Raw genomic sequence first — 26001 nt, forward strand, 5'->3', positions numbered from 1 at the left:
CCCAAATGGAGGAAAAACAGAATGTAAGGTGTGGGTTTAGGTTTTCAGTTTGCCTGTGGATGGAATGTCCTTCCACATAGATTTTTTCCTCTGAGGTATAAAATAATAAAATTAGGGGGAACATTTGGTGCTAAGAAAGACCGGCTTGGTGGGAGATTATAGAAGAATTTTCTCATTTGTCACTTGGTCTCTTCCCTAATAAGAATTTTGGGATTTGGCCATTTGGCTGTATGTATACATACAGTATTTTTCACGGGTTTCACTCTATTTACATCCAGAGAATAATACAATTATGTATTATTTTAAGTTTATGTCAGCCATGAAAGGGCCCTTTTCTTCAAACATGAGTAAGCCAAAAAGAGTAATGAAGGCATTCTGGAAGAAGTACATTTTCCCTCTGTTCCAGTTACAAACTGCATCAGTTAAGTTTGCAGCACACACAGTAAGAAGCATCCCTGGTTCAGAGAGGTGAGAGGGAGAGTCACAAACTCTGAGGGGAAGGAGAAGCCAGGCTTTCTGCTTCACCCTGAGGCAGATTTGTGTGTTGGCGACGTGGCTGCAGCACAGAGAGGTGAAGTGGCTTGCAAAATTTCTTCAATGCGTCTCAAGGCAAGGAGCAGTGTCCCAGGGCCTGGGTCAGTCACCTTGGCCTCTCTGAAGGAGCAGACGAGTGCTTCTGTGCCACTCCAGTTCCCATTTAATGAAACCATCACCAGCTGCCTTTTCTTTGCCCTTACGTCGTGCCTCTGACCTCTCTTCCTCTTGCTCACACAGGAGATTGGGGGGGGTTTAGAGGGCAGCTCCGCCTGACAAATGTCACATGCCCTCTGCTAGTGTGGCACCTTAGATGACTGTCTACCTAAGCTTCAGGCATTGAGTTACTTACTGGTCCGATTCACTCCCCCTCAGTCGGCTGCATCTGCTCTGGCAGTCGGGTGTCTCCCGTGTCCACCAGTCGGGAGTGCTGCAGGCTGAGAGCCGGGGAGGTGAGCGTTGCCACTGCCTGTGCTGTCTCAGAGCCCTCCTGCCCAGCTCAGCACCCTCAGGCGTGTGGCTGCATGATCAGCACTTGCTGATCAACTCCTGCTTTTCAAGGTTAAAAAAGAAAGGTAAAGAAGAAAAAAGTGATGTGCTGCTTTAAGGGTAAGTGGTTGCTCGTGTATTTAGGGAAAGTACTTCTATGTCTGTGCTGCCAGAGTTAAACTGGTGAAACGGTATGGGTCATGCTGTCATTCAGTGAAGTGTATGGCTGTTATGTAAAGGTTTTATATACTTTCTTCATATGTCTGCTTAGGAACATCACGCGTCTGGCAAAATTTTGAGAAGGCTCAAGGCATTAAAGAAAGCTCATCTAAATAAAGGAGGGTTAACGTGACATTGCAGTTACTTAATCCTGTATTGTCCTGCCATGTGACTGCAGGGATACTGAGGCGCAGCATTTCTTTTGCCTGGTGCACAGATTATGCTTTTCCTGTCATCTTCCAGAATCAGTTGCTTTGTTGAACACACCATGGGAAAGAAAAGGAGGGGCAACGTAGTTTTTACAGCAAGGCTTCAACACCAAGTGACATTTCCAAGGTACAGTGACAAGCTCACAGGCTGAAGAATGAATCAAAGGCAATCCCTACAATTAGCTTTTGGACTTCTACCAGAATTAAGGAGAACTACGCTCTTAAGGTCAGCTATTCAAAATTAACTAGAAGGATCTAGATTTATTCAGAGCAATTAATCAGCTTTCTGTTTGACCTTTATCTATCAAGTTAGTTCTCAAAGCATCAAGCTAAAGTCTGAAAATTTGTGTCAAATATTTTGCATGTGTCAAATGTACTGCATAGACAATAAGCACCCCACTGCTTTCTTGCACAAAGTTCATAGTTTTAATTGCAAAGCCTCTTTTACCTTGCAGCTGAAGATCCTAAATCTGTTAGTGAGGAATGGATGTATACAGCTTCCAGTTTTATCTCTGATTTTGAACAAGAGGTGCAATATGTAGATGTGCCAGATTTGTTTTTGAACAAATTTACAAATCTTCAAACTAGTCTTTGGACTTTCTGTAAGCTTCTTTTTTTTTTTTTTTTTTTTTCTTTTGCTGCATTTTTCACAGTGTCCATAATGTGCAGGATTGCACATTCATACAGGATTACTTCATTTAAACTTCAGGACATCTTGTTAAATGGGGAAGTGATTACCCTATAGACTATGACAACAGGATATGTGAATGAAGGAAGTCTTGGAAAATACCGCTGTTCCAGGTGGCATCACGAGGACAGCAGAGAAGATGATGGGCACCTGGAGTGCCATGAAGGAGATGAAGAGGGCAGACAAAACAGGCTGACCCCCTTTGAGAAACTAATGCAGGATATGTCTCATAATGAAAAAGTGGTGAAAGAATTAACCCTGGGAAAGAGAATTGCCTTCTATCGAGTCAGAGGAGAAATAGGAAATGGGAATTTCTCACAAGTGAAGCTTGGAATTCATTCCCTGACCAAAGGTAGGCACCATTGCATGCTGAGTGCTGTATATAAATAGCTTCCAATGGGAAGAAAGATGCTGTGGGAACCCTAAATACATATATAGTGTGTGTGTGTATTTTTTAATGTTACTGAGTTTATCTATAGGCAGAGTCACACATAAATGCTCAGGGTTGGATTAGGCTTTAAAGAAACTAGGCATATTTTCTCTAGATGGAAGCTATTACAGGAGAAGGTCATCACTGCACTTCATGGAGTTAACACATCTCATCCTGTGGCTCAAACACTCCACACTTTGAAGTGTGGTGTTGTGCCTCCCCTCCTACAACCTGCCCTGTCCATCTGCCCTCTCCCCTGCCCCAGCTCATGGCCTGCAGGAATACAGGTGATGAATGCCCAGGACAGTGGGCCAGGCATGCTCCTGCCTGCAGCCAGAGGTAGCAAGGCTTCCTTTGTTTCATCATAAATTTTACTAGTATGGACAAAAATTGTATTTGGTCACAGTAATTTTGGTGAGAAGTGTTATGCCCACTTTACTACTCATTTGCTGATGGATCTTCAATGTAAAAAGCTGGGATGGGGCTATAGGAGGAACAGGTGCAGGGAAACAAGCTCTAGTATTGCCAAATTGGTGTTTGTGTTGTTAATGTGTCAGTTATTTTCTCATTTTAATTATCAGCTGTCCTCTTTCTTCTTCTGCCTTTGTCTGACAATAATAGAAATTGTTGTTTTCCATCAGGGTGACTAGTGCTCTCTGTATCTTTGTACACTACTGTCTTGCTTTTCTTCTCACAGTCTTTTCAGTTTGATTTGCTCCCCTTCCCTTCATCCTCTTACAGGTGAGAGAACGAGATATGCCCCCAAACTGTATTATCTGTTGTTATTTTCTCTAATCACCTCTTTCAGCCCAGATATAAGAGGGGTGAAAACTCACAATTATCACTCAGGTGCAGCAGTTGCTGCACTGGGAATCTAAGTGGGCAACTGTTGGTACTTAATTTTAAGTACATTTAAGCCGGCCAACACCCAAGGGTTGCTTTAACTGTGTGTTGATTTTTTGTTTATGCTTGTTTCAGAAAAGTATCTCTGTTTTACTTGGCCCACAACAAGTTGTTTCCTCTTCTGTGATATTATTTTTCTTCCAGAGGTAACTGTTTTGTGCTTTACTGTTGGAGGAAGTGCTGCTCCTGTACTGGGAACATAAGGAATGCTAATGAAAGGCAGTTAGAAATTTGATCAGGATGAACCCTTTACTTGCTGAGCTTACTTAGGAAACGGGTTGCTTTAGTATCTGAGGAGAGCTGATTGAAAAATTTTGAACTTCAGTGAATACAGTATGCTCAGACAAACTAAATACCAAAACCAAAACTGTACTTTTTCTGGAAAAAGTTCTTTTTCAACAGAAATCTCTCAAATTATTTTTCTTTTGTTTGTTTGTAACTTTTTTGGTTCAAATATTCACTAGAAAGGGAGTTGATTTATTGATGCTAAGTTTGTAACTGTCATGGGGAAGGAAGAAAGAAAGATAAACATTTTCTGACTCATTTCTGCCTGTGAGCTTATCTGTATCTAATAAAATACAGTACATGGACAGAAGAACAGGAATGTGCACACAGGGATTCATGTATACACACTCACCACCACCACACACAAAGAGGATTCTGTTTTTTGCAGTAGATACACATCGTTGTGTTGGCAATGAAATGATGTTCCTACACAGTATTAATGAGTGCAAATCTTTTTTTAAAATCTGATTATGTAAATAATACTGTTTGGATCTCTGTGGTAGAGGGTGGTATATGTGTCAGAGTGCTGTTCAGCTCTTCAGTTGCTGCCAGTTTTGTGTGGTCTCTCTCCTTACATGTCATCCTGTATCAAAAAAAGAAACAATTTTGGTTTTTTACTAAGATGAGCCTTTGCAACAATTACATCTATGTGCTTTTCTGTTGCCCTTGTGATCTGTTGCAGCAGGACACGTGATTTCTAGCAGAGGGAGGGGAAGAGATAGAGATAAAGAGAGAGGAAAAAACTTCGGGATCATACTGGGTGATGAACCCTGTTTCCCTCACAAGGGCTGTCTTGGTTCTTTAGAAAACAACAGAATAATCTTTGGTGCTATGATGCGGATGCCATGTCCCATGGCTTGGACAGGTCCTCTCTTCACTGGATAAAAAGCTGGCTGGCTGGTTGGCTGGACCCAGGGGGTGGTGGTGAATGGAGTTACATCCATCTGGGGCTGGTCACTAGTGGAATTCCACAGGTCTCAGTACTGGAGCCAGCCTTGATTAATATCAGTCAGTTTGCAGGTGACACCACATTGGGCAGGAGTGTTGATCTGCTGGAGGGCAGGAAGGCTCTGCAGAGGGATCTGGACAGGCTGGATCCATGGGCTGAGGCCAGTGCTGGGAGGTTCAACAAGGGCAAGTGCTGGGTCCTGCCCTTGGGTCACAACAACCCCAGGCAGCACCACAGGCTGGGGCAGAGGGGCTGGAAAGGACCTGGGGGTGCTGGTGACAGCAGCTGAACATGAGCCAGGGTGTGCCCAGGTGGCCAAGAAGGCCAAGGGCATCCTGGCCTGGATCAGCAATAGTGTGGCCAGCAGGACCAGGGCAGGGATTGTCCCCCTGTACTGGGCACTGGTGAGGCTACATGTCACATCCTGTGTTTCATTCGTTTTGGACCCTTCACTGCAAGAGAGACATTGAGGTGCTGGAGTGGGTCCAGAGGTCAACAGAACTGTGGAAGGGTCTGGAGCACAAGTCCTTTGAGGAAAAGCTGTGGAATTTGGGGGTGTTTAGCTTGCAGAAAAGGAGGCTCAGGGGAGACCATTCCACTCCCTACAACTGCCTGACAGGAGGGTGTAGCCAGGTGGGGGTTGGCCTGTTCTACCAGGTAGCAAGGGACAGAACAAGAGGAAATGGCCTCAGATTGTGCCAGGGAAGGCTGAGGTTTAGGTTGGACATTAGGAAAAATTTCTATACTAAAGGGGTGGTTGGGCCTTGGAATGGGCTCCACAGTGAACTGATGAAGTCACCATCCCTGGAGGTATTTAAAAGATGTGTAGATGTGCCATTTAGGGACAACATTTAGTGGTGGGCTTGACAGGTTGGACTTTATGATCTTAGAGGTCTTTTCTGATTTATGTTTCTATGTGTATTGTGTTATTCAGGGGCACTGCCCACTATATTAACCTGAATTTTGGCAGAGATTTTCTCCAGATATCCATGGAGTTTCTTGCTAAGGACTGTTACGTTCCTAAGCCCTGTATAACCTTTATTTTACATGCCTTCCATCTGACAAAGGAAGAGTGAGAGCGCAGCTGAATAGAAGTAATTAAGAGCATCAAAAATTTACAGCTAGCAAGAAGTCCATCTAACATGACACAAATTGGAAAAGCAGGAATGTCCAGGCACCCAGTTTACTTTTTTTTTAAGCAATTTTAACTTGGTTTTGTTTGTGTTTTTTTCATTCTGCCATCACAGCATACACCATTTCTTTCTGAAGTTATTTCCCAACCTTTTCCTAGTTTCTCTTACTAAGATTTCACCTAGCACTTTTCAGACCTCAGCATACACTGCATATAGTCAATCAAAATCTCTTTCAATTATTTTTGTAATTATTTTGGTAAATAAGCTGCCTGCTAAAAATGCCTTTCTGTTCAGCACAGCTGCTAAGCAAAAGTAATAGAGGATTTGTAAACCAAGCATTGTTTGGAAAGAGGAAGGAAGAGTTCAGAATAGGAAAGGAAGGTGCCAGATCTTTTGCACTCTAGGTTTCTTTGCATATCATGCATTTACAACTGCAATGATGTAGATTTAAAGGAGCTCGGTCTGAATTTATGGTGGTGTTTGAATAGGATCAGGCCCTTAGTTCTAAACCTTTTTTTTCCCCTCCTCTTTCCTTTTAAAACTTTGCAGGGAAACTGACCAGGAGGAAAAGTAGATTCCAGCAAAATGAAAGGGAAAAAATATAACTTAGAATACTTTATTTTAATGCCCAAATATCCCCAATTTCTAAAGATCAAGATGTAATGATGAAATTACATGGTGGAGATTGTAAGAATTGTAAGCATTTAGTTGTGCAAATATAACCTACTGCAAGCTGCTGCTCTTCCCTCTTGGTTTAACAGATCAATGTACTACGAACATGACAAGGGTCTTTCACTAGGTCAGCAGTCAGAGTGCTGCCAGCACCACTGTCAGTAGCTGCATTTCCTCCTGGTTCACCCCACCTCCACACCATGCAGGAGGTACTTGCTTCCCTGAGGGGCTCCCTAGAAAGCATGGAACAAGTCATAGAGAAGCAGTGTGGCTGGGAAAACTGCCCTGTACTAGCACAGACTCCTGAAAACAGGCACATAAAGGGATAATTCAGCACCTTCCACCACAAGAATCACATGTGCTTCAAGCATCTGCTGCACTTCAGTAGGGACGTCAACTGATGCATGTATCATACTAAAAAAAATGTAAATATACCAAATGTGGCGTTTTCTTGATCTGTACAGGTACATGTGTAAGTATCCTTTACTTGCATAAGTATCCTTAACATTTCCTTTATGTATATTGAAATACTAAACTTGAGTTAAAAACTTAATCACATTCAGTAAAAAAGTCTTAAATGCTTTTATACCAGAAAATGTGTACAAATGTAATAGCCTTCTCACTATTTTCTTACAGCAACAAGTGAACAATACCTTTTTTCCTAATTTATTCCCGCTTAGCAGAAACCAAGGTGAAGTTTTTTTTCTAAAAGATTTATTTAAAATGATTAATTAGTAAGAAATCTGATTTTTTGACTAAGATAGTCTTGAGGGGAAAAAAAAAAACAAAAAAAAAACACCAAAAAAACCCCCCAGAAATCCCTTCTTGCCAGGAATAAATAGTTGTTTTTCTTGCTGTGATGCATTTTAATTTTGCTGTCCTGACAAGTTATACAAAACCACTGTAAACCTGTTTTAACCAGACTAATCCTTCAAATAGCAGCTGTATTCAGAAGAGCAAAGACAAAAGCTGTAACCTACAGACTAATATAGAAACATAAGGGCAATTGTGACTGACCTACTCATACTGCTCTGAGCTACCCTGATGATGTGGTGCAGCAGCAGATATATACATGTGGTTTATGGCCCTTGGCTTCACTTTAGATATGCTCCAGAAACATGTAGGACTTAATAGCAGCTTTGTATTACCAGAACAGCTTATGCTGGCTAGATTTGCTGTTTTACAGGATCCCTGCAACTTACTTTACTTCACTGCTCAGAATAAAATAGCCAAAGCCTCTAAATTTCCCGCAAGTTTGTCTGTCTGGTCTGAAACAAAGCACCCAAATTTAGCACCTCTATTAGCCCCCAAGTACCTGGCTCATCTGAGGAGCTCTGAGCTAACAAGAAAAGCACAGACTTTCTCTACCGGCACTGGACACCAAAACCAGATGCTGTACCTTCAGACCTGTCACAGCGAAGCACACCAAGGCAGCAGATGATTTGATCAGCCCTTGTAGTACTCTACCAGCTTTCAGCTTCCTCAGCACTGAATAGAATGTCCTAGACAGAAAGGGTCAGGGGTTGTGTGGAAGAGTGCAGGTAGGCCCCTGCACCTTAGTTTATACTGAGGAGAAATTTTATTGCGCTTCTACAACCAAACATAGTTGTAAGTAAATAGTATTACTGTTTGTACCTATTGCATTAACAACATGGAAAAATTTTTTTTCTTCTCAGAGAAAGTTGCAATTAAGATTTTGGACAAGACAAAGCTAGACCGGAAGACTCAACGTTTGCTGTCTCGTGAGATATCCAGCATGGAAAAGCTGCACCACCCAAATATAATCAGGCTGTATGAAGTGGTGGAGACGCTCTCAAAACTGCACCTGGTGATGGAGTATGCAGGAGGTGGGGAGCTCTTCACTAAAATCAGTACAGAAGGAAAGCTGCTAGAAACAGAGTGTAGAATAATCTTCTCCCAGATTGTGTCTGCTGTGAAGCACATGGTAAGTTGCTCTTACACAGGCACTCACTACTCTTAGTACATTTTGTGGATATTTCTTTTGACTTTCAACAGTAGGTTTACTGTTAGCCAAAACTTCAGGCCCACATTTCTGAAAAGCAACACAGCTACAGAAGAGCTATGTTAAAGGTATTTGAGAGTTTTCACATCCACCTCGAGTTACTGCCTCTCTGTTGACAGCTTTTAGGAGGAGGCTGAACTGGGAACACCTGGTTGTTGGAATCATCCTTTTAGCAACAGTGTTCTGTTTGCTTTAAGGTTGCTGTGGGCACCAGTGAACAAAGCTTTGTTTCTTCTCTCCCTGTTTCAAAACATAGCATCAGTCACTCTTCTGCTTCCAGAGAGGCTGCTTAGGTGTTGCAAACATCCGGCTTATTTATTAATGAATATGGGAGTCTGTCACTTAAAGACAGTCAATTCCTGGTCCTTACTTCAATGCAAATCTGTGAGGTTTGACCCAGCAAGTCACTTCTTGCCTAGTCTTCAGTATATACACTTAGGATGATGCTGTCTGTATAGACCCCGAAGCATCTTGTCAAGGCAGAAAAGGGGCAGTTAACTACTTCGGTACATCTCCTCTAAACTTTGCAGAGTAATTACAGCTACTTCAAAAAAATAAAATCACGGAGAACTGTTCTACAGGTCTGAGACGTAGCATTCGTTAAAATTGGCTCAGGGTGCCCTCCGGTGGCTCATGTTCTCCTTGCCACGTAGTAGCTTCTGGCAAAGTCAAGGAACAAGGGTCTTCCCAGGTCAGACATAGAGAAACTGCAACGCAAACTGCTCGTGGCTTACATAAACAGCATGCATTTCTTATACGAAATGATCGTGTGTGCTTTAAGTGGTGGATTAGCTTCAACACCTTATCCACAGGACAGGCACCCTGCAGCTACAGGAACTGAATTTACGTGTCAGAATTATACCACATCTATTTATTAGAATCAAACACAGACTGTTGAGCTGGCTAACCTCCTCACTTGTACACAAAGACTTCTGCACATTTCACTTTTGCTAAGTCATCACATCCAGGTTACATAAATCCCATCTCACTGCTGCCAGTCCACAAGGACAGAGGGTCCCTGGCTGTTACTGATGAGAGTTGAAATAGGATGCCAAAGGGTTTCCTTATTGCCTCCAGATACTGCACAATGTTACTCCAAAGGATAAAGCAGAGAGTGCTCATCCATTCCTTCTAGTTATTCCAAAGATGAATCTAAACTCTTACTTAATCAAGACAGCAAGTTCAGTTTGAGTCCTTAGCTACTTCTGACATTTCCAAGGGAAAAAGTAGAAGTTACGGTGTATGTATTTTAGAAGACACCACTAAACTTGGGTGTCCTGCAAAATGAAATACTACGAGGCACAATGGTCCTTTTCTCCTGCCATCACCAATTCCTCGTAGGACATTAGATCACAGAATGTAATTGCCGCAGCTTTCTTACTTTATCTGTGATAATGTTCAGTTGGTGAACTAAATGCTTAAATCTGTAAGTTACATGTAGTAACTGCAAAAACAAGTGCTGTGAACTTATTTTGCACATATTTGAACATACTTTGCACATGAAGGTATATAGTCTTGTAGGATAAGCCACACTGCCCTCATACATTTGCTTCATGAAAATAGTTATGATTAGTTAACAAGTTGAGACTGCTGTGCTTAAAGAGTCCCAGCATCCTTCTTCTCCCCCTACTCAATTCTTCTCCTATCTTTGGAGAATTAAGTTAAATTTATTTAATACTTCTTCCAACTGCAATACTAGTTTCTGACTTTGCCCAAGATAACTCCCTTTCTCCCACGGGGTAATTAACAAATTAGAGGTAGCCATTGAGAACTTTCCTGGGAACAAACCAATACCAACTTTTCCTCTTCTTCCACAGCATGACAATAATATCATTCACCGGGACCTGAAAGCAGAAAATGTCTTCTACACTAGTAACACCTGTGTTAAGGTGGGAGACTTTGGATTCAGCACAATAAGTAAAAGAGATGAAACTTTAAAAACTTTCTGTGGCTCTCCTCCTTATGCCGCTCCTGAACTCTTCCGAGATGAAAACTATATTGGCATCTATGTAGACATCTGGGCACTGGGAATCCTCTTATACTTCATGATGACAGGTAGCATGCCATTCCGGGCAGATACAGTAGGCAAACTGAAAAAGTGCATTCTTGAAGGCACATACACTTTGCCTCCCTGTCTCTCAGAAAATTGCCAGAAACTGATAAAAGGAGTCCTTCAGCCAGTACCAACCAAGCGATACTCTGTCAAACTGATTATGAACAGTGAATGGATGCAAGGAATACAGTTCCCCAAACCCTTACAGACATTTAAACTGGATCCAAAGTATTTATCAGATGTCAGTACACTCAAAGAAGAAGAAATTGAAGTGAAAAATATCCTGGAAGATTTGGGAATCACAGAACAGCACATCCAAAACAACCGGGGAAGAGGTGCACGCAGCTCTGTAACAGGGGTCTACAGAATTGTGTTGCACAGAGTACAGAAGAAAAGGGCACTTGAATCTGTTCCCATCATGTCCCAGCCAGATCCAAAAGAAGACGACTCAAGGAACGGAATCAATTCTTACAGTGGGATTAAGCACACATCCAAGCTATGTTCTATTTTATAAAATTGCACTGCAGGCTTTATGCTCAGCACATTTGACAAAGGGGATTATTCACTTATCCTTAAGTTCTAGTGTTACATTTTTTTGTAATTTTTGAATAAACCAAAAATGCCTCATTTTCTTTGCATTTCTCAAGTGACAGTGAAGCACTCAAATACAGAGCTCTTGTGCATTTGTTTGACCCTTTCTCCAGACACTTGGTATAGCCAGTGCAAGAACCCAGTACCTGAAAGGATCATGAGTGGAGGGGATCTTTTAATAAACACCATACTACTGCACTTAATCCGCTTGGGAGATTCTCTGTACAGGCATGTTAACAGCTAACTTCTGAAAAGCTGTACCTAAGCTTCTCACAACTTTACCTCTGCAAACCGGGACAGTTTTTGCAGAGAACTAAATTTAAGCAGAGACCAGACCACAATCCAAACAACAGCAAATTCTGCTTTTAAACTTCCTCATCAAATTTAACAAGTTAATTTTAAAAAAGCATTTTATTTTCTTTCAAGAAACAGCAAAGCTGTTGTTGGCTGCAGTTCCCAACTTGTCATGACTCCAAAAGACAAATCAGGATTCAGTACTTTAACCCTGCATGTGTGGGTGCCTGACTGGTTGGGCAACCATCAATTACCCTTCTGACACCTCTTCCACGGCTTGCACAATTCTGCCAATCTGGAACTGCTTGGACTCCAGCTGCACTCCAATAAATAAAGATTTAAGCATACTCCAAAACCCACGTAGCTTTAAGTTCTTGCCTTAACCCTTGTTACCAGTAGCTGAATGCAAGCATATATAAGCATAATATAAGCAAATCTGCTTATATCAACTGAGCATTACAGGCTTGTCCTCACTCCTGCCATCCTGCTTTGGCAACCAAAGCTGGCACAAAGCTGATTTTGACACTTGACCACTGCAAGTTAAAAGCTAGACAGTCTGACAACTCCAGTTGTTCTGAGCATCACCAAAATGCAGATACTCCAATTTTCAGCTTTAATGGCTTATTCTGTACTTACATCTTCAACAGCATCAACTCCAGTGCAAAGGGCAAGTGTGGTAGCTGTTCTCTGGACAGGGACAGCTGACATGCCTAAGCTAAGAGGTAGAACCTGTGAGTTTAGTTAAGGTAAGATACCCAATACAAGGTGTACACAGGTACAGCTGGTGCTTTCACATTTAAAGGCAGATGCCTTATCTGTCATGACACCGATGAGACAATCAGTTCACTTTAGGAGAAGTAATTCATATAAATGAGCAACAGAATGACTCAGAAAAGCCACCCATGGGAAACTGGACTCAGTGAGGCTCAGGTATGTACAAAGCAAGAACTAAGCCTCCTTCACAGAGTTTCTGAGGGTAATAAAACAATACATTTTTAATAAAACAGTAATTAATTCCTCCACTATAAACAGTTTCTATATAAAAGCATTTAAGTTATCTTGAAACATGGCCCTAATAAAATTGTTTTACACCAGCCTAAGCTACTCTTTTTTCCACTTTTGTAACGGAATGACACTAAGAAGAAAGACGCAGAATGTCTACACAGTTTGTGAACCCAGAACTTTGGGTTTTAACCAGAGCCAGCTTCCTCTTTCCTGTTAAAGAAAAAGAAACCCATCCTAAAAATCCAACAAGTCAGCACTCTCCAACAGGTTTCAAATATCTCAAACTTTATTTTAATAAAGGATCAGCCTCACAGATCTGTGAGGTCTGTGCCAGTAGCTTGCTTCTTGGCTTGTCCACTGCCAGCAATGGACTTTGTTCCATGACAGTTTGTTTTACAGGTGCCAAGGTTAAGTTTCATGAGGGCAACCTAAACCAAAATACTTGCAAACACTACCATCATGCATTGCTCCATCACTGTCAGCAGAACAAACAGATTAGTATTCATCAATTTATAATAAACAACTATTTTACCAAGGCTTGACTGTACAAATACAGCAAGTTATCAAATCCTATTGAGTGACAGGTAATACAAACACTTCATTACACACACCAAAAAAATTGTAATTAACAGAGAAATTATTTTTTGCTACTTTATATTAACTAATGTAGCTTTGTAGAATTAGCAAAGAAATAAATTCAATGAAACTTCATTCTGTACATTAGCTCAACTTAAATATATATATATATATATGTATGTATGTATATATATATATATTACAAGCTTAAAAGGCTCATATCGTAGTTCATTTCCAATCTGGGCTTTAAAAATCAACCAGAAAGGACTCCCCATAACCACTGTATATTTATCTACTGCTTGCAAAATGGATAGCTTTAGCTTGCACACTGGGGGAGGGGGGAAAGAAATAAAAGACTTCACTCCTACAGTATTACCAACAGTAAGAAGGACTTCAAAGTACAAAGCCAAATTCAAAGCTAGAAAGAGTCTTTTGGAAATGTGTTATATAACAACGAGTAATAGGCCAGAGTTCCAGACAAAGTGATGAAGATCACTCTCTTCCTTCGTTAGCCAATTAAAAGAGCTCCACAATATCTCTAAGTTTTATTTGAAAATTCTGCTGTCTTGAATATTTCTATTGAACAATCCATTATGGTGCCAAATCAATAAGCCCATTTCTTTAGAAGAAAAATTTACCTCCCTTCTTCTTCATCTTTCCTCCCAGACTCCTGTGACGTAAAATGCAGGTATAAAACACATAAAATGTTAGGAGGAATTACACAGTAACTAACACAGTGGATCACTGAGTTTCTTCTACAACCACTTGTCAGCCTAGACATTCTTGATCCAGTCACTTTGACAGGGAAGAGACATCTATTCCAACAATGGATGTTCGTCATTCTATGCCTGTCTGTCTTGGTTTTGAAAGACAGGTGTCTGCTAAGGAAGGCAGGAACCTCCCTTGAAGTGGCAGATGTAACTCCCTTCCCTCCGAGTTATTATAATTTTGAAATCAAGGGCTTTTAGGTAAAGATGTGGGAAATAGGAATAACAGTTCTTTACTATCATATATATAACCAGCCAAACAAACAGCAACAACTCTGGCAGTAACAGCAAACAATCCCAAACCCAGTCCCAGCCTTCTCGGCTGCTGGGCCCTTTCCCCTCGGGTGCAGTTCCGCTCGCAGCCGGCAGGGGCGCTGGCGGCTCCCGGTGAGCAGGGCAGGTGCGATGGTTCCCCCGCGGCTGCAGGGGGCGCTCCGGAGCGAGCTCGGGGAGCACGCGGCACTGGGGCCCTGGGATCCCGGGAAGGGATGGGACAAAGGCTTCACAAACCCCTGGGCAGCTGATCCCGGACTCTCGGGAACAGCAGGCTGGAGCGGCAGGCTGGAATGGCAGGGAGAGCACAAATCCCGGGTGGCAGACAGATGTATCCAAGCGGGGAACCCCCCGGAGGTCGGGCAGGCAGGGCGAGCAGGGCTACTGCGTAGCGAAGGCTCGAAGCAAGAGCGGGGCAGGGCGGCCACAGCCCGGCCTCCAGCAGGGCAGGGAAAACGGCTTTGGGATCCCAGCGTTGTTTACAGCAGGAAGAAAAATGGCCGAAAAAAAGAACCAGCAGCTCCTTTCTCTGCAGCTTCTCCCTCCGAGAACACCGAGAAGGAACTGACCCCACACCCAGGTGAAACAAAGGAGTAGCCAAGCCCACCCCACCCCCAATGGGCAGCGCTTTTGTCTTTCTTAAGTACAGCCATTTGTCTCCTAGCAACATGCATATGGGAAAAAATTCCTTTAACAGGAAAAAAACTAGGACTAAACTAAAACCCCAACATTATCCCAAAGCAATGGGGTGATGGGAGGCAGACTGGGAGATGAAAGGGAAGGTGATAAAGTGAAAGAGAATTGCAGTATTCAGAAGGTTGACTGCTTATTGTCAAGGCACTGAGAACCCTAACATTAAAAGCTTGGACTATTTTGCACACACTTGAGTACTAGTAAAAGTAGAAGTTAAAAGTGTAGGTTTCAAGTCATTTTACATGGAAGAGCAGGCAGAAGATTCCTTTTTTTTTTTTTTTTTTCTTTCTGTATATGAAGACTTCATAATAGACTACAGCTACTTCTCAGCAATTAAAAAAGTTCAGACATGTTAAGGAATCCCCACAGCACCTGGCAAGTCCCTCTATCTCCAATATACTCCTGATTTTAGTGTTCTGAAAATAGTATAAAATAAGCAAACCATAATAGGATGATTTTTCTCAAGGAGTTTAACAGTTTTTTCATGCTCCAATTACATGCTTTACACTGAAACTTCAGTGCTACTGCAATCCTTTTTCTCTCTCTCTCACCCTGCCCTCACACCTCGTTTCTTTCCCCACCTCACAGAGGTATCTTAATGCTCCCCATTGGAAATGGCGACAGTAACGCCTTCAGATTCTGTTGTTGCAGGGATTCTTGGCACTTTCTTAGCAGGGCTTGGGATGTGCTAAGAAGAAGGGAAAAAAACCATTAAATACAGTTTTCTAGTTCATAGACATTCATACTTCATGGCTAGTCCAACTCTCAAACAACATTCATGCTACACTGGACAGCTTGGCTTTAAGTCAATCAAATTGGTCATGCTTCATGCAAACAGATTGTGTGAGAAGAGCCAGTTTGTTCTTCTTTCATTCTTGTGCAGTTTTGTTCTTTCTAGGATGAAATGTACTTTTTAAAATTGCATGTTCAATTTTTTACTTCTGGCTTGCATGTTACACATGTTAACAAAGTACTCAATGTAACTCATAAAACCACTTCCTCTTAACATACATGCACATGCTAAGACAAACATGTAAATGGTTCCAACCATTTACATCAAACTTTAAAAGAGTGCCGAGTGTTCACCTCATGAACAATGCCTGGGTGGACAACTCCAACTCTTGCTTCCAGAGGTCCATCACTCATGAGTGGGCGCCGGGCGTAAGTTCTCCTGTGTTTTTCATCCACACGCACAAGGTACCATGTTCCTTCAAAGAGATCCTCGACTGAACACTGTGGAATATAATTGGCTGTAAAAAAAGGAGTAACACATTGTTAGTTGTTTCCTGGTAAGAGTTTTACCCAACACAGGCCTTTCCAGATTGGCTGCACTGAGACAGAAAAAAACAAGCCAGTATTTTTACTTCAGACATATTGGGCCAATGAACACAAGCTACTCAGAAGCACAAAGGGTTGGACATTTCCTTCATTCTACATCCTAAGCATGTAAAGTCAGGTGGATTAAGTGATGAGAATTTTGCTCTAGGACTAAGAATGATGTACATTTATTAAGTTCTTACCCAAATGATGTGTTTCCTGTCTGAGCTTCATGTTTTCAGCAAAGACATCAGGTGCAATACATTTTCTTGAGTCAAGTCTTGTTTTGAGATCAGAAAGGCTGGCAGTTATTTTGTCCAGTGCAGAACCTGCAATATAGAAACCATAATGTAAGGTGGAGCCAGTACTGAGCATGCACTAGCATGTGAACATTTCAAACCCAAAAAGCACTTTGCCTTACAGAATCTCAAGTATTAGACATTTAAAAATATTCCCAATTACCAACTCAAAACATTTAACAGCATTTGAAAAATATTATTTATTTGTTCAAGAAGACATTTAAACACTCCCTGGAGCTGGATATTCTCATTGTGGCACTGCTGTCATTAAAACTGCTATGCAGGCTTATTTATGCTAGTGGGTTGTGTAACAAGGCATCGAGAGCAAGCTGTGCAAGGGAGGTAGTTGACATCAAATCCTGTTACTCACCAGGAGTGGCATCCTGTGTGACCCTGATGGAATACAGGGTAGCAGCAAAACCAGAGCCATATGAGAACACACTGATTCTCTGTCCCGCAAGCTGCTCTGGGGAGTACCTGCAAATCATACAACAGTTTTTTAAAGTCAGAATTAAGCCAAAGTGCCAATTTTAAATATCTAGAAACTGCAGCTAGCTTCAGAAAAGCAGCCAGCAAATTGCAGTGTCTATAATACACAATTAGCACGCTATGTGCATAAATGCTGACTTTTAAAAACACAAATTCAAATACTGCTGTTACGTGATGGGTTCCAAAGCTGCTTACAGCAAAATATGCCTGAGAAATGCCCAGAATATGATGAAGGCAGCCAGATTTCATTCTTAAACAAACTAAAGCCTAAAATGAATAAACACATCATGGAAGGCAATGTCAAAATGAAGAAAAATGGAGAAAAAAGAAGAAAAAAAGAAAACCCAGGAGGAGTGGTGTAATGTAAATGTAATATCATTTTGCAAAAGACTGTATTTGAAAAAAAATTAATTAAATGCTAATTTAATGTGGCTTTGCTTATTATAGTAAGACAGAAGAAATCTGAATTTTCTTTTCCACTTCAGGAGTATTTCTAGAGGAAGGGAGAGGGGGAAGGTTGGGGCTGAGAAGAGATGCCACCTTACAAATACGATCCTACTTTGCGAGGCAGTACGCAGCTGTTTTGGATCAGTTTCTGACACAGACATTTTTACTGCTTGTCACTTGAACTGAACGTGTGTGCAGAATAGTGTCTTAACTTTAGTTTTTCTGCTTAAGGCAATCTCATAGGAAAAGGTTTGCTAGACAATGCTTTTACAAAAGACTTTCTGAAACAAAAACCTTTTATGACCTTATTCATAAACAGCTTTTCCCGATTTTATGCTTACTGGGCTAGAAGAGAGGCAAGGCAACCATAGACTGAAGGAGTATACATATTTCCATTCTGATTGGATACAAGTAATGAAGCTTTGGTTTTCTGATTGAAGAGCTCTGCACTAGCTTTCATAAAAGCTTTTTCCACATCTCTGTCAAAGTATGTATCTTCAAGTTTTATATCCCTATTCAAAAGAGAAGGAAAAAAAAAAGAAGTTCAGAAACAGTTACTAAAATAGCAGAAAGTAAAAACACACCTTGGATGTGTAATTGATTATCTGAATAAGGAAGACAGCAGCCATTCTCACCTGAAAGCTTCCAGACCACTGAAAACACCATTTGCTGTTTCTGGGTTCTGGTCACTGAGAAAGTCATTCAGCAAGAGTCTAGCCACGGATTTCTGCACCAGTTTACAGTACGGAGAATGGAAGATCATGAATCCAAAGTCATTCAAGGTGAAACGCCTGTCTGTCCCCTCTGGAAATGGAAGAAGCGTTGAGTTACAACCTATGTTTAGTACTCACTTCAACTACGGAAATAAAGCAGGGAGCTGTCAGGACACCAATTATCATAACATGTTGGCATAGAGGAGACACAAACATACAAATAAGACTAACTACTGCTGTCAAGTGCACTTAACATACTGCACTTAATCTATTTAAAAATTCTTTTTTTAACACCTTTTGCACCAGCTAACGTTTGCTCTTATTCTAGAATAAAAAGCTATGTTTAACAGAATTTCTGTATTCCTATCCAGTATTTTGACTTAATTTGCCTCTCTTCACACCTATGCCTCTTAATATAATTTAAGCAATTATTAAACATATTGGGTTAAAAAAAAAAATCAGTATCATTACATTAACATTTAAATAGTAACCCAAGTTTCTTAAAAGCCTGGATGGAGGTGAGTAATAGCATGCTTTTAACCAAGGTATTGTATGTTACACCAACAAATGCCTGTGGAGATTACTGCTTACAGACTGCCAGAAACTCAGCCAATCCAAAACAGAAACAAATAATTTCTTACAGGAAAGAGCAAGTATTTCAATTGCTTCAGAACATACAAATACGAAGAGACTCATAGACTAGTCTTTAGATCAGATACTAAAACTGTCTGTGTAGGACACACTCCAGCATTTGCCAATCTGCAGTCTCATCAGGAGAGGCTACGCACCCTTCTGCCACTGGGCGTGGATTTTGTTGCGATAGACGGTATAGCAGCGGTCTAATGCACTGAGGTAGCACTGTATGGAGAGCTTGCCATCCACTACAGGATATTCAGAGACCATGTCTGGTTTATAGAAGTCATACGCATGCTGCATGTGGGTACCACGCAGCCCTGGTGGACAGAAATTGACAAAAGTTGAAAATTAGTTCATTCAGCTGCTTTGAGTCAATTGGAATGCACCAGTTGGAACAAGTGGGGAAAGAAGCAGTTTTGGCTCCAGTCCTGCAGTTTTTTGTAGCACTTCAGGCTTTTTAAGGTAAGGTTTCACACAGTTCTCAATTGCCTGCAAAGCAGAGTAGGACTGAGCATGACAAACACATGCAATAAAGGACTGTCATCCCATTGTCCTGGAAGTAGAATGTTGTGTTATTCAGCTTTAGTATTACTCTATCAATTTTACTGGAGAATCCTCAAGGAAATAAACAAACAAGAGCATCTCTAATTGTTCCCTGCTGTGTCCTGCAACAGGACTTGGCTGAAATAGCCCAGAGCAAGAGGAGACAAAGAACAATTTCTGACATTACTGGGAGTTAATCCCCTGCTTCAGCAAGGCACAAAAACCAGGGAAGTGGCTTCAGGACAAATGCAGTTATCTGACCTGAACAGTGTATGTTCTCCCACAGGACTAACCTCTCTCAAAAATCAATGGTGCATTTGGGCCGACCAGCATTGCAACAGCACCAGCTCCCCCAGTGGGCCTGGCATTTCCAGAGGCATACACAGCGATGTCTCCAGCCACCACGAGGGCATAGCGTCCTGGGAAAAACACACAGAAAAAATGGTGAGAAGGAGCCACGAGTCTGGCACATCTTAACATCCATCAGCAGTTTTTAATTATTGAGGAGATGACACTGAGATTAAAGGGCTTTTCAATCTTGACTTTTCCCCCACGTTTCAACTAGGAATCAATAGAATTTACAGAAAACCTTTACATTAGTAGCTAAGTCATTGTTATTCACACTGTGACTGAACTAGTGGCAAATGCCCAGGGCATTTAAGAACAAAAACTGCAGAAGAGAGTAACAGTTTACCCTCTGGGTTTTATATGGTTAAACATGAACTCTGTCATTGTAGGGCAGACTGATGTAAAGATGATGCAACTTTTCAAGAAAATACCCTCGACTTACCATCCCAGGAACTGGACTCAATCCAATTAATAGCATTAAAAAGAGCAGCAGTGCCTCCATAGCATGCATTGGTGGTGTCGATTCCTTCTACATCTGTATTACCAGACTCTTCAAAAAGCTGCATCAGGACAGTCTTCACAGATTTCGATTTATCAATTATGGTCTCCGTTCCAACTTCTAATCTCCCGATACAATCGTAGGAGAGGCTGTTCCTCTCCATGAGCTTCTGAACCACAGTCAAGCAGAGGGAATTGATATCCTCCCGGTCAGAGCAGAACCCCATCCTTGCCTGGCCTAGCCCAATGGTGTACTTCCCAGCATCCACGCCATCATACTTCTCCAGCTCTGTCTGGTCAACATACTGGGAGGGAAAATAGATTTCCAGTGCCACAATTCCCACATCTTTGGGCCAGCAGGATTCAGCATTCACTGGAAGAGACCCAGGCATCGTGGCAGATCTTTAAGAATAAAAAAGAAAACCACAAACCCATGTGATTTATTCACATATATTTAGAGGGACCTACTTTCAGTTCCTGTAATTTTATGGAAGGAGTTGTGTTGCACATACTCTATGAGGTCATTTGCAAAAGGCAAGCCTTTGCCTCTGGTAAAGCTTTGGTATGAGAGTAAGTTTTTTTTAATTAAGAGAAAATACAAATTTCAGCCCTGAAGATGAACAGATGTAGGTTAAGCCCAAGCTATCTTTCTGAAGCAGAACACACACTTAGTGAGTGTTAAGTGTTTGAGAAACTAGTGTTCATTATCTTCTGCTTATATGCAAAGTCTCAATTTTGCATATAACCAAGCTGGAAATACTGGATGTTTTTATTAGCATTGCTAGCTGAAAACCCTTACTAGGAAACCACCTTCTTAAAACAGGGCAGGACTCTTCAAAATAGTTTTTATTTTTAAACAAAGTGACATAGGTCACTTTGTTTTGCTTATACTTGCAACAAGGCAGAATTATTTCTGTGTTATTTCAGTTTTTGTTTTTGTTTTGAGGGGCGTGTTTGTGTTCGCTTTTTGGGTTTTTTTTTGTTTGCTTTAGGCATACTTTATTTTGGCATTCCAGAACACTGGAACTCCTAACACCAAGAGTGGAGAAATATTTCATGGGCTGAGATGAACAGTGTTGTCCCTGATAGGCCGAGTTTCCTTATTCTAACCCCACAACTTCCCTGTCCCCACACTAGGAGATTTACTACCCCCAGGGACATACTACATCCATTACTTCAACCCTACCTCAATTACACAGCCCGGCACCATCCTCCTTGGCTAACATCCTTACAGGACACTCGTCCCTTCCGTGCCCAGCTCCAAGCACCGCCGCGCTTACCTCACCAGGCTTCTTCCAGAAGCCAGGACCAGTTGTGTAAAGGGACAAAGAACGGCCTTACAGCCAGCGCACCGCGCGGTTTTAAGCAACACGACCAATTTCGCCTTGTTTACGTCCCCTGCTGGCGCCTCCCCCCACACCACAAGGTTATCCATAACCTGCCCGGCAGCCGGGCAGGTGCCGCGGGAAGGGGCGCAAAGGGGGTCGCACCGCGCCCCACCCGCAGGGTGTGCCGTGCCGTGCCGTGCCGTGCCGTGCCGTGCCCAGCCCAGCCCAGCCCAGCCCAGCCCAGCACACAGCCACCGCCCTCCCTCCGTCCCACCTCTGCCCTCAGGCAGCCGCGCCGCGCAGCCCTTACGCGCTCTGGAATCCCATGGCCGGCTTCTGGCGGGCTGCGCATGCGCGCCGCGGGCAGTGCGCGTGCGCCGGGAGGCGCCACGCCCGCACAGGACGGGGCTGCGGGAAACGCCGGGATACTAAGCTGGGCTTCGCCACCTGGCACGGGGCAAAAACCCCGACGGCACATAAATCTGAATTCTCCAGCACCCAAAATCCCACTTTGAGAAGGCTTTCTGTGTGGTTTTGGTTTTGTTTGTTATTTTGGACAATCTCTCGGCACCTCACTTCTATTTGCACAGTGGAGCGGTGCCGTATCTTCGTATCTTGCTTCAAACTGTACAGATTAAAAAAAACCCCAACAACCCATAAACTGAGCAAAACCATCATTATTCCTGCCTCCTGGAAGCTGTCAGGATTATGGATTTGTTATGGCGCAGCAGCAGGCTGATGCTCTTGGTGGAGTGGCCATCGCCGACTCGTTGAAACAGCGGCCAGGGGAGGGAGGGTGCTGGTCCAGAGAGCCCCCAGGAGCTGCGGGGAGAAAGGGCACGTCCTTTCTCAGCAGTACCGTGAACAAGTCACACGGCTTGGGGACACAGAGCAGCGCTGGGGTCCAAATCTTGGCTCCAAGAGCTGTGTTTTATCCCAAATCTGCCCAGGCACTGCAGGGGAGGAAGAAGCTTTCTGGCTCCCATGTGAATGTAAACACACTGCCCACAAGAGAGATCCCAAGGTACCAGCTGGGAAAAGGCCTTTGGGGTCCAGCTCTCCTTCTGGTACGAAACACCTCATTTTTTTTCAAAAGGATTTTTTCAAAAAGGAAATACCAGCTCATCAATGTCTGGCAGCCACGCTGAGGGTGAGTCACGTACCCAGAGCAGAGCTCTCTCTGCTGCTCCAAGGGCCAGAAAGCTGAAAGTTGGAGGCTGCAGAGAATCTCAAGAGGCTTAATTTTATTTAAAATTTATACAAAAATAATTGAATAGTTTGGGTTGGAAGGCACCTTAGAGACCATCTCATTCCAACCCCCCTACACACCTTCCACTAGACCACGTTGTTCAAAGTCTTCAACCTGGCTTCAAAGAGTTCCAGGAATGGGGCATTCACAGCTCCTCTGGACAACCTATGCCAGTGCCTCACCACCCTAACAGTAACGAATTTCTTCCTCATATCTCATCTAAACGTACTGTCTTTCAGTTTGAAACCATTCCCCCTTGTCCTGTCACTACACGCTCTTGCAAGAAGTCCCTCTCCCTGTGTTTTTTAATAAGCTCACTCTAAGTAAGAAAGAGTGCAGCAAAGTCTCCCTGAAGCCTGCACACAGCATGCAATGGACTTGACAAGTAATGGGCATAGGAGAACAGCAGCTTTCAACCAGGCAGTGAATTATTGGGAAAATCAGTATGCTAAAAGGAACTGCAGTATTGGTGAGAGCTAAGGAAAACCAGTGTGTTCTGTGCTTGCTCCTTACAGAACTTTGAGATGCCAAAACTGGCACTCAAGTGATATTACTTGCTGCAGTTCTCTCATCAGGAAACTTTGTGAAGAACACAACTAGAGGCAGGGTGTTTCTGTCTTGTTCCCAGGCTCACCAAATACCAAGCTCACCAGTCACACCTAACAGGACAGCAGTCTGCGCTACCGGGCTGTACTGCTATGAGAAGCAGCTTTGTAAGTGTACTCTGACCACTGAAGGAAATGGGACGTATGACATCTTGAGTCAGACAGCCATTGCAGAAAAAAAAATTGTTTACTCAGTGTAAAACAGACAGTCTTTTGTCTTCCTGGTCAAGCAGCAAACAACATCCTATCACTTTTACTGAAAATGAAAACTTTCTCAGAAGTATGATTTGTTTTAGAAGACCCAAGAATCCCAAATGCTTTTATTTATGGCATTGAGAAACCTGCTTTGTTCTGTGTCTCCTTATGATTCCGCTGGGAATGAATGAGAAGCGCAAGACAAGTAACCCTTTCTTTCTGCTGGTGTTACCAGAAACACATTCTCTCCTAACAGCTGGTAGCATTATTGTCTTTCTCAGGAATTTGAGCAAACTATGTCAACAATTTGACTCTGTTATTTCTTACCTAAATGTTTAATTCTAACGGAACGTTTTACTCAAAGGTAGAAAATAAGTCTCGGCCCTGTTTGCTACAAGAGATGCCTTTGGCTCCAGTGGGACGGGCTGTGCCCGTGGCAGCCCCGGCTGTGACATCACCGACTTGTCCCCGCACGGGCCCGCAGGTGACGCTCGCACGACACCGCTGCCGCCACCAGAGGTCGCCGCGTCCGCCGGGACCGGGGCCACATCCCCGCGGGACGCTCAGCTCCGGGCGCCGGGATGGGCCGCGACGGGCATCCCCGCGGGATGCTCACTCACTCTGGGCGCCGGCAGGGGCCGCGACGGGCATCCCTGCGGGATGCTCGCTCACCTCCGTGCGCCGGAATACGGGCAAACTGCGCAAAGCCGCGGGGATGGAAGGTTGGATGGAGCCGTGCGGCCTCACCCGCGGGGATGGCGGCACATCCGAGCACGGGGCTCCGTCAGCAACACGGGTGGGCGCCGGGATGCCCACACCCTTGCGGCAAACGCCATCAGGAAAGAAGGCGGCGGCATCCCTTGGGGAAGCACCCGGCTGCCTTTGCCTGGGCGACGGAAGGTGGCGTGAGCAGAGGGCCACGCTCGCTCTGCCTTTCCCGACTTGGGAGGGCGACACTGTCGCGACACTAAGAGGCAATTAAGGAACACACCGAAGGCTTCTCGGTGGCCTCCGAGGCGGGGGCAGAGCTCGGCGGAGCCCCGCAGCAGCCGCTCACCGCAGCTCACACAGCCGCGGGCCTCCCGCGAGGACAGGACGGGAGGCAGCGGCGGGGATCCCTGTCCTGGGATGCGGTTCTTTGGGGAGGCAGCGGCAGGGACCCCCGTCCCGGGATGCGGTTCTTTCGGGGGGAACTTGGTTGCCCGGGCAGTGAGCGTTGCCCGCTGCGCCGCCCCACGGGCCGGGATGCTCTGGACAGCGGCCGGCGCGGGGTGCAGGGTGACACCTAAGTTAGGACCCTGACACACCTTTTTGGGGTGTTTTTTATCCTTTTTTTCCTCCTCTCTTCTTTTGCATTTTTAATTTTTTTTTTTTTTATTTCCCCCCTGCCGCGCTACGGGTGCTCCTCCAAAGGCGTTCCCATCCACTGGAAAGACAGTTCCCAGCTATGCCGATCCTGCCTGCGGCTCCCCCTCCCAGCCCCGCCGCCCCTCGCGTGCTTCCCCACCCGGCTCCGCAGCCCCTCGCTCCCGGCCCGCGGGCCTCCGCGGCCCTAGCCGCCCTCACCCGTCGGAGGTGATGGCTCCCGGTGTCGCTCCCGATGTCGCTCCCGGTGTGGCTCCGCACGCACTCAGGACAGCACCGGCCTCCGGCGGGCGTGCGGCCCCTTTAAGCAGCTGCGCCGCCCGCCGCCCGGCGCGCGCCCTGAGCGGCAGCGTCGTTGCCCAATCACAGCCGCGGCCGCCTCAGGTCCCGCCCCCCGCCCGGCGCGCGGCGGGCGGAGCGGGCGGGGGGAATGGCGTGAGAAAGTGACGCGGCGTGGGCAGAGGGCGGCTCGCCAATGGGGACGCGGCAGAGGCGGCGGGCTCCCAATGGGAGCCGAGCGCCGCGCGGGGACAGCCAATGGGAGCGCGCAGCCGACCGCGGGTGAGGGTAGGAAGGGCTCGGGCCGGGCGCGAGGCGGTTGCCTAGCAACGGGAGGGCCCGCCTGTCCCGCCCGGAGCAGCCCGGAGCATCCCGGCATCCAGGCTGCGGCCCATCCAGGCCCCGGCCTATTCCGGCCCTCGTTTGTCCCGGCTCCCGGCGCATCCAGCCCCCGGCGTGTCCTGACCCTGGCGTGCCCAGGCACCGGGGCTCGCACGGGACTCTGCCAGCAGAATTGCTTCACGGAGGATATGATGGATGTCCTGCCCTGCCCTGCCCTGCCCTGGATCTTCTCGTAACATTTTCGTCCGAGCTCGTTAAATCTTCCATGTGGCAAGCTGCACATCACGGGTTTACTGCTGTCTGACAAATTGGCAGTTAGCTAATGTGTGGATTCCTCCTGCGAGCCTCGCTTGCCTTTAGGCCGCGAGATGATTTATATCCACCTACTCCACTGTTGCACATCCCCAGAGAACTGGGAGCACAAACGTCTGTTGTGGAGGGGAAGTTGCTTGACAAAAGTCAAACACAAATTTTATGAGGTGGATAATTGGGCTGTAAACCACTGCTCAAGTCAAGGAAATGTACTCCCTTAGCAGCTGCCAGGTTCTGTGGGATCTGACTG

At 44.5% G+C, this 26001-nt stretch overlaps 2 protein-coding genes across 3 annotated transcripts; one reads left to right on the forward strand and one right to left on the reverse strand.

Annotated features, from left to right (window-relative positions):
* The first annotated feature begins 927 nt into the window (after positions 1 to 927).
* Positions 928 to 13407, forward strand: NIM1K (NIM1 serine/threonine protein kinase). Of its 2 annotated transcripts, none has more exons than XM_069002022.1 (4): positions 928 to 1677; positions 2253 to 2491; positions 8188 to 8456; positions 10352 to 13407. In XM_069002022.1, exons 1-4 carry the CDS (start codon positions 1607 to 1609, stop codon positions 11099 to 11101), a joined length of 1329 nt encoding a protein of 442 aa, XP_068858123.1. In that variant the 5' UTR covers positions 928 to 1606; the 3' UTR covers positions 11102 to 13407. The 2 variants fall into 2 exon arrangements, with proteins under 2 accessions (XP_068858123.1, XP_068858122.1); XM_069002021.1 differs by having other exon boundaries at positions 1588 to 1677; positions 2105 to 2491.
* On the reverse strand, positions 12746 to 25119 carry HMGCS1 (3-hydroxy-3-methylglutaryl-CoA synthase 1). The gene is made up of 10 exons (XM_069002023.1): positions 25020 to 25119; positions 20021 to 20478; positions 19524 to 19649; positions 18840 to 19004; positions 17974 to 18142; positions 17680 to 17850; positions 16773 to 16879; positions 16307 to 16432; positions 15873 to 16036; positions 12746 to 15474 (listed from the first exon to the last, which is right to left on the reverse strand). Exons 2-10 carry the CDS (start codon positions 20466 to 20468, stop codon positions 15382 to 15384), a joined length of 1569 nt encoding a protein of 522 aa, XP_068858124.1. The 5' UTR covers positions 20469 to 20478; positions 25020 to 25119; the 3' UTR covers positions 12746 to 15381.
* Between the last annotated feature and the right edge of the window lie 882 nt (positions 25120 to 26001).

The sequence above is a fragment of the Aphelocoma coerulescens genome (genome assembly GCF_041296385.1).
Source record: "Aphelocoma coerulescens isolate FSJ_1873_10779 chromosome Z unlocalized genomic scaffold, UR_Acoe_1.0 ChrZ, whole genome shotgun sequence".
Taxonomy (NCBI): Eukaryota; Metazoa; Chordata; class Aves; order Passeriformes; family Corvidae; genus Aphelocoma; species Aphelocoma coerulescens.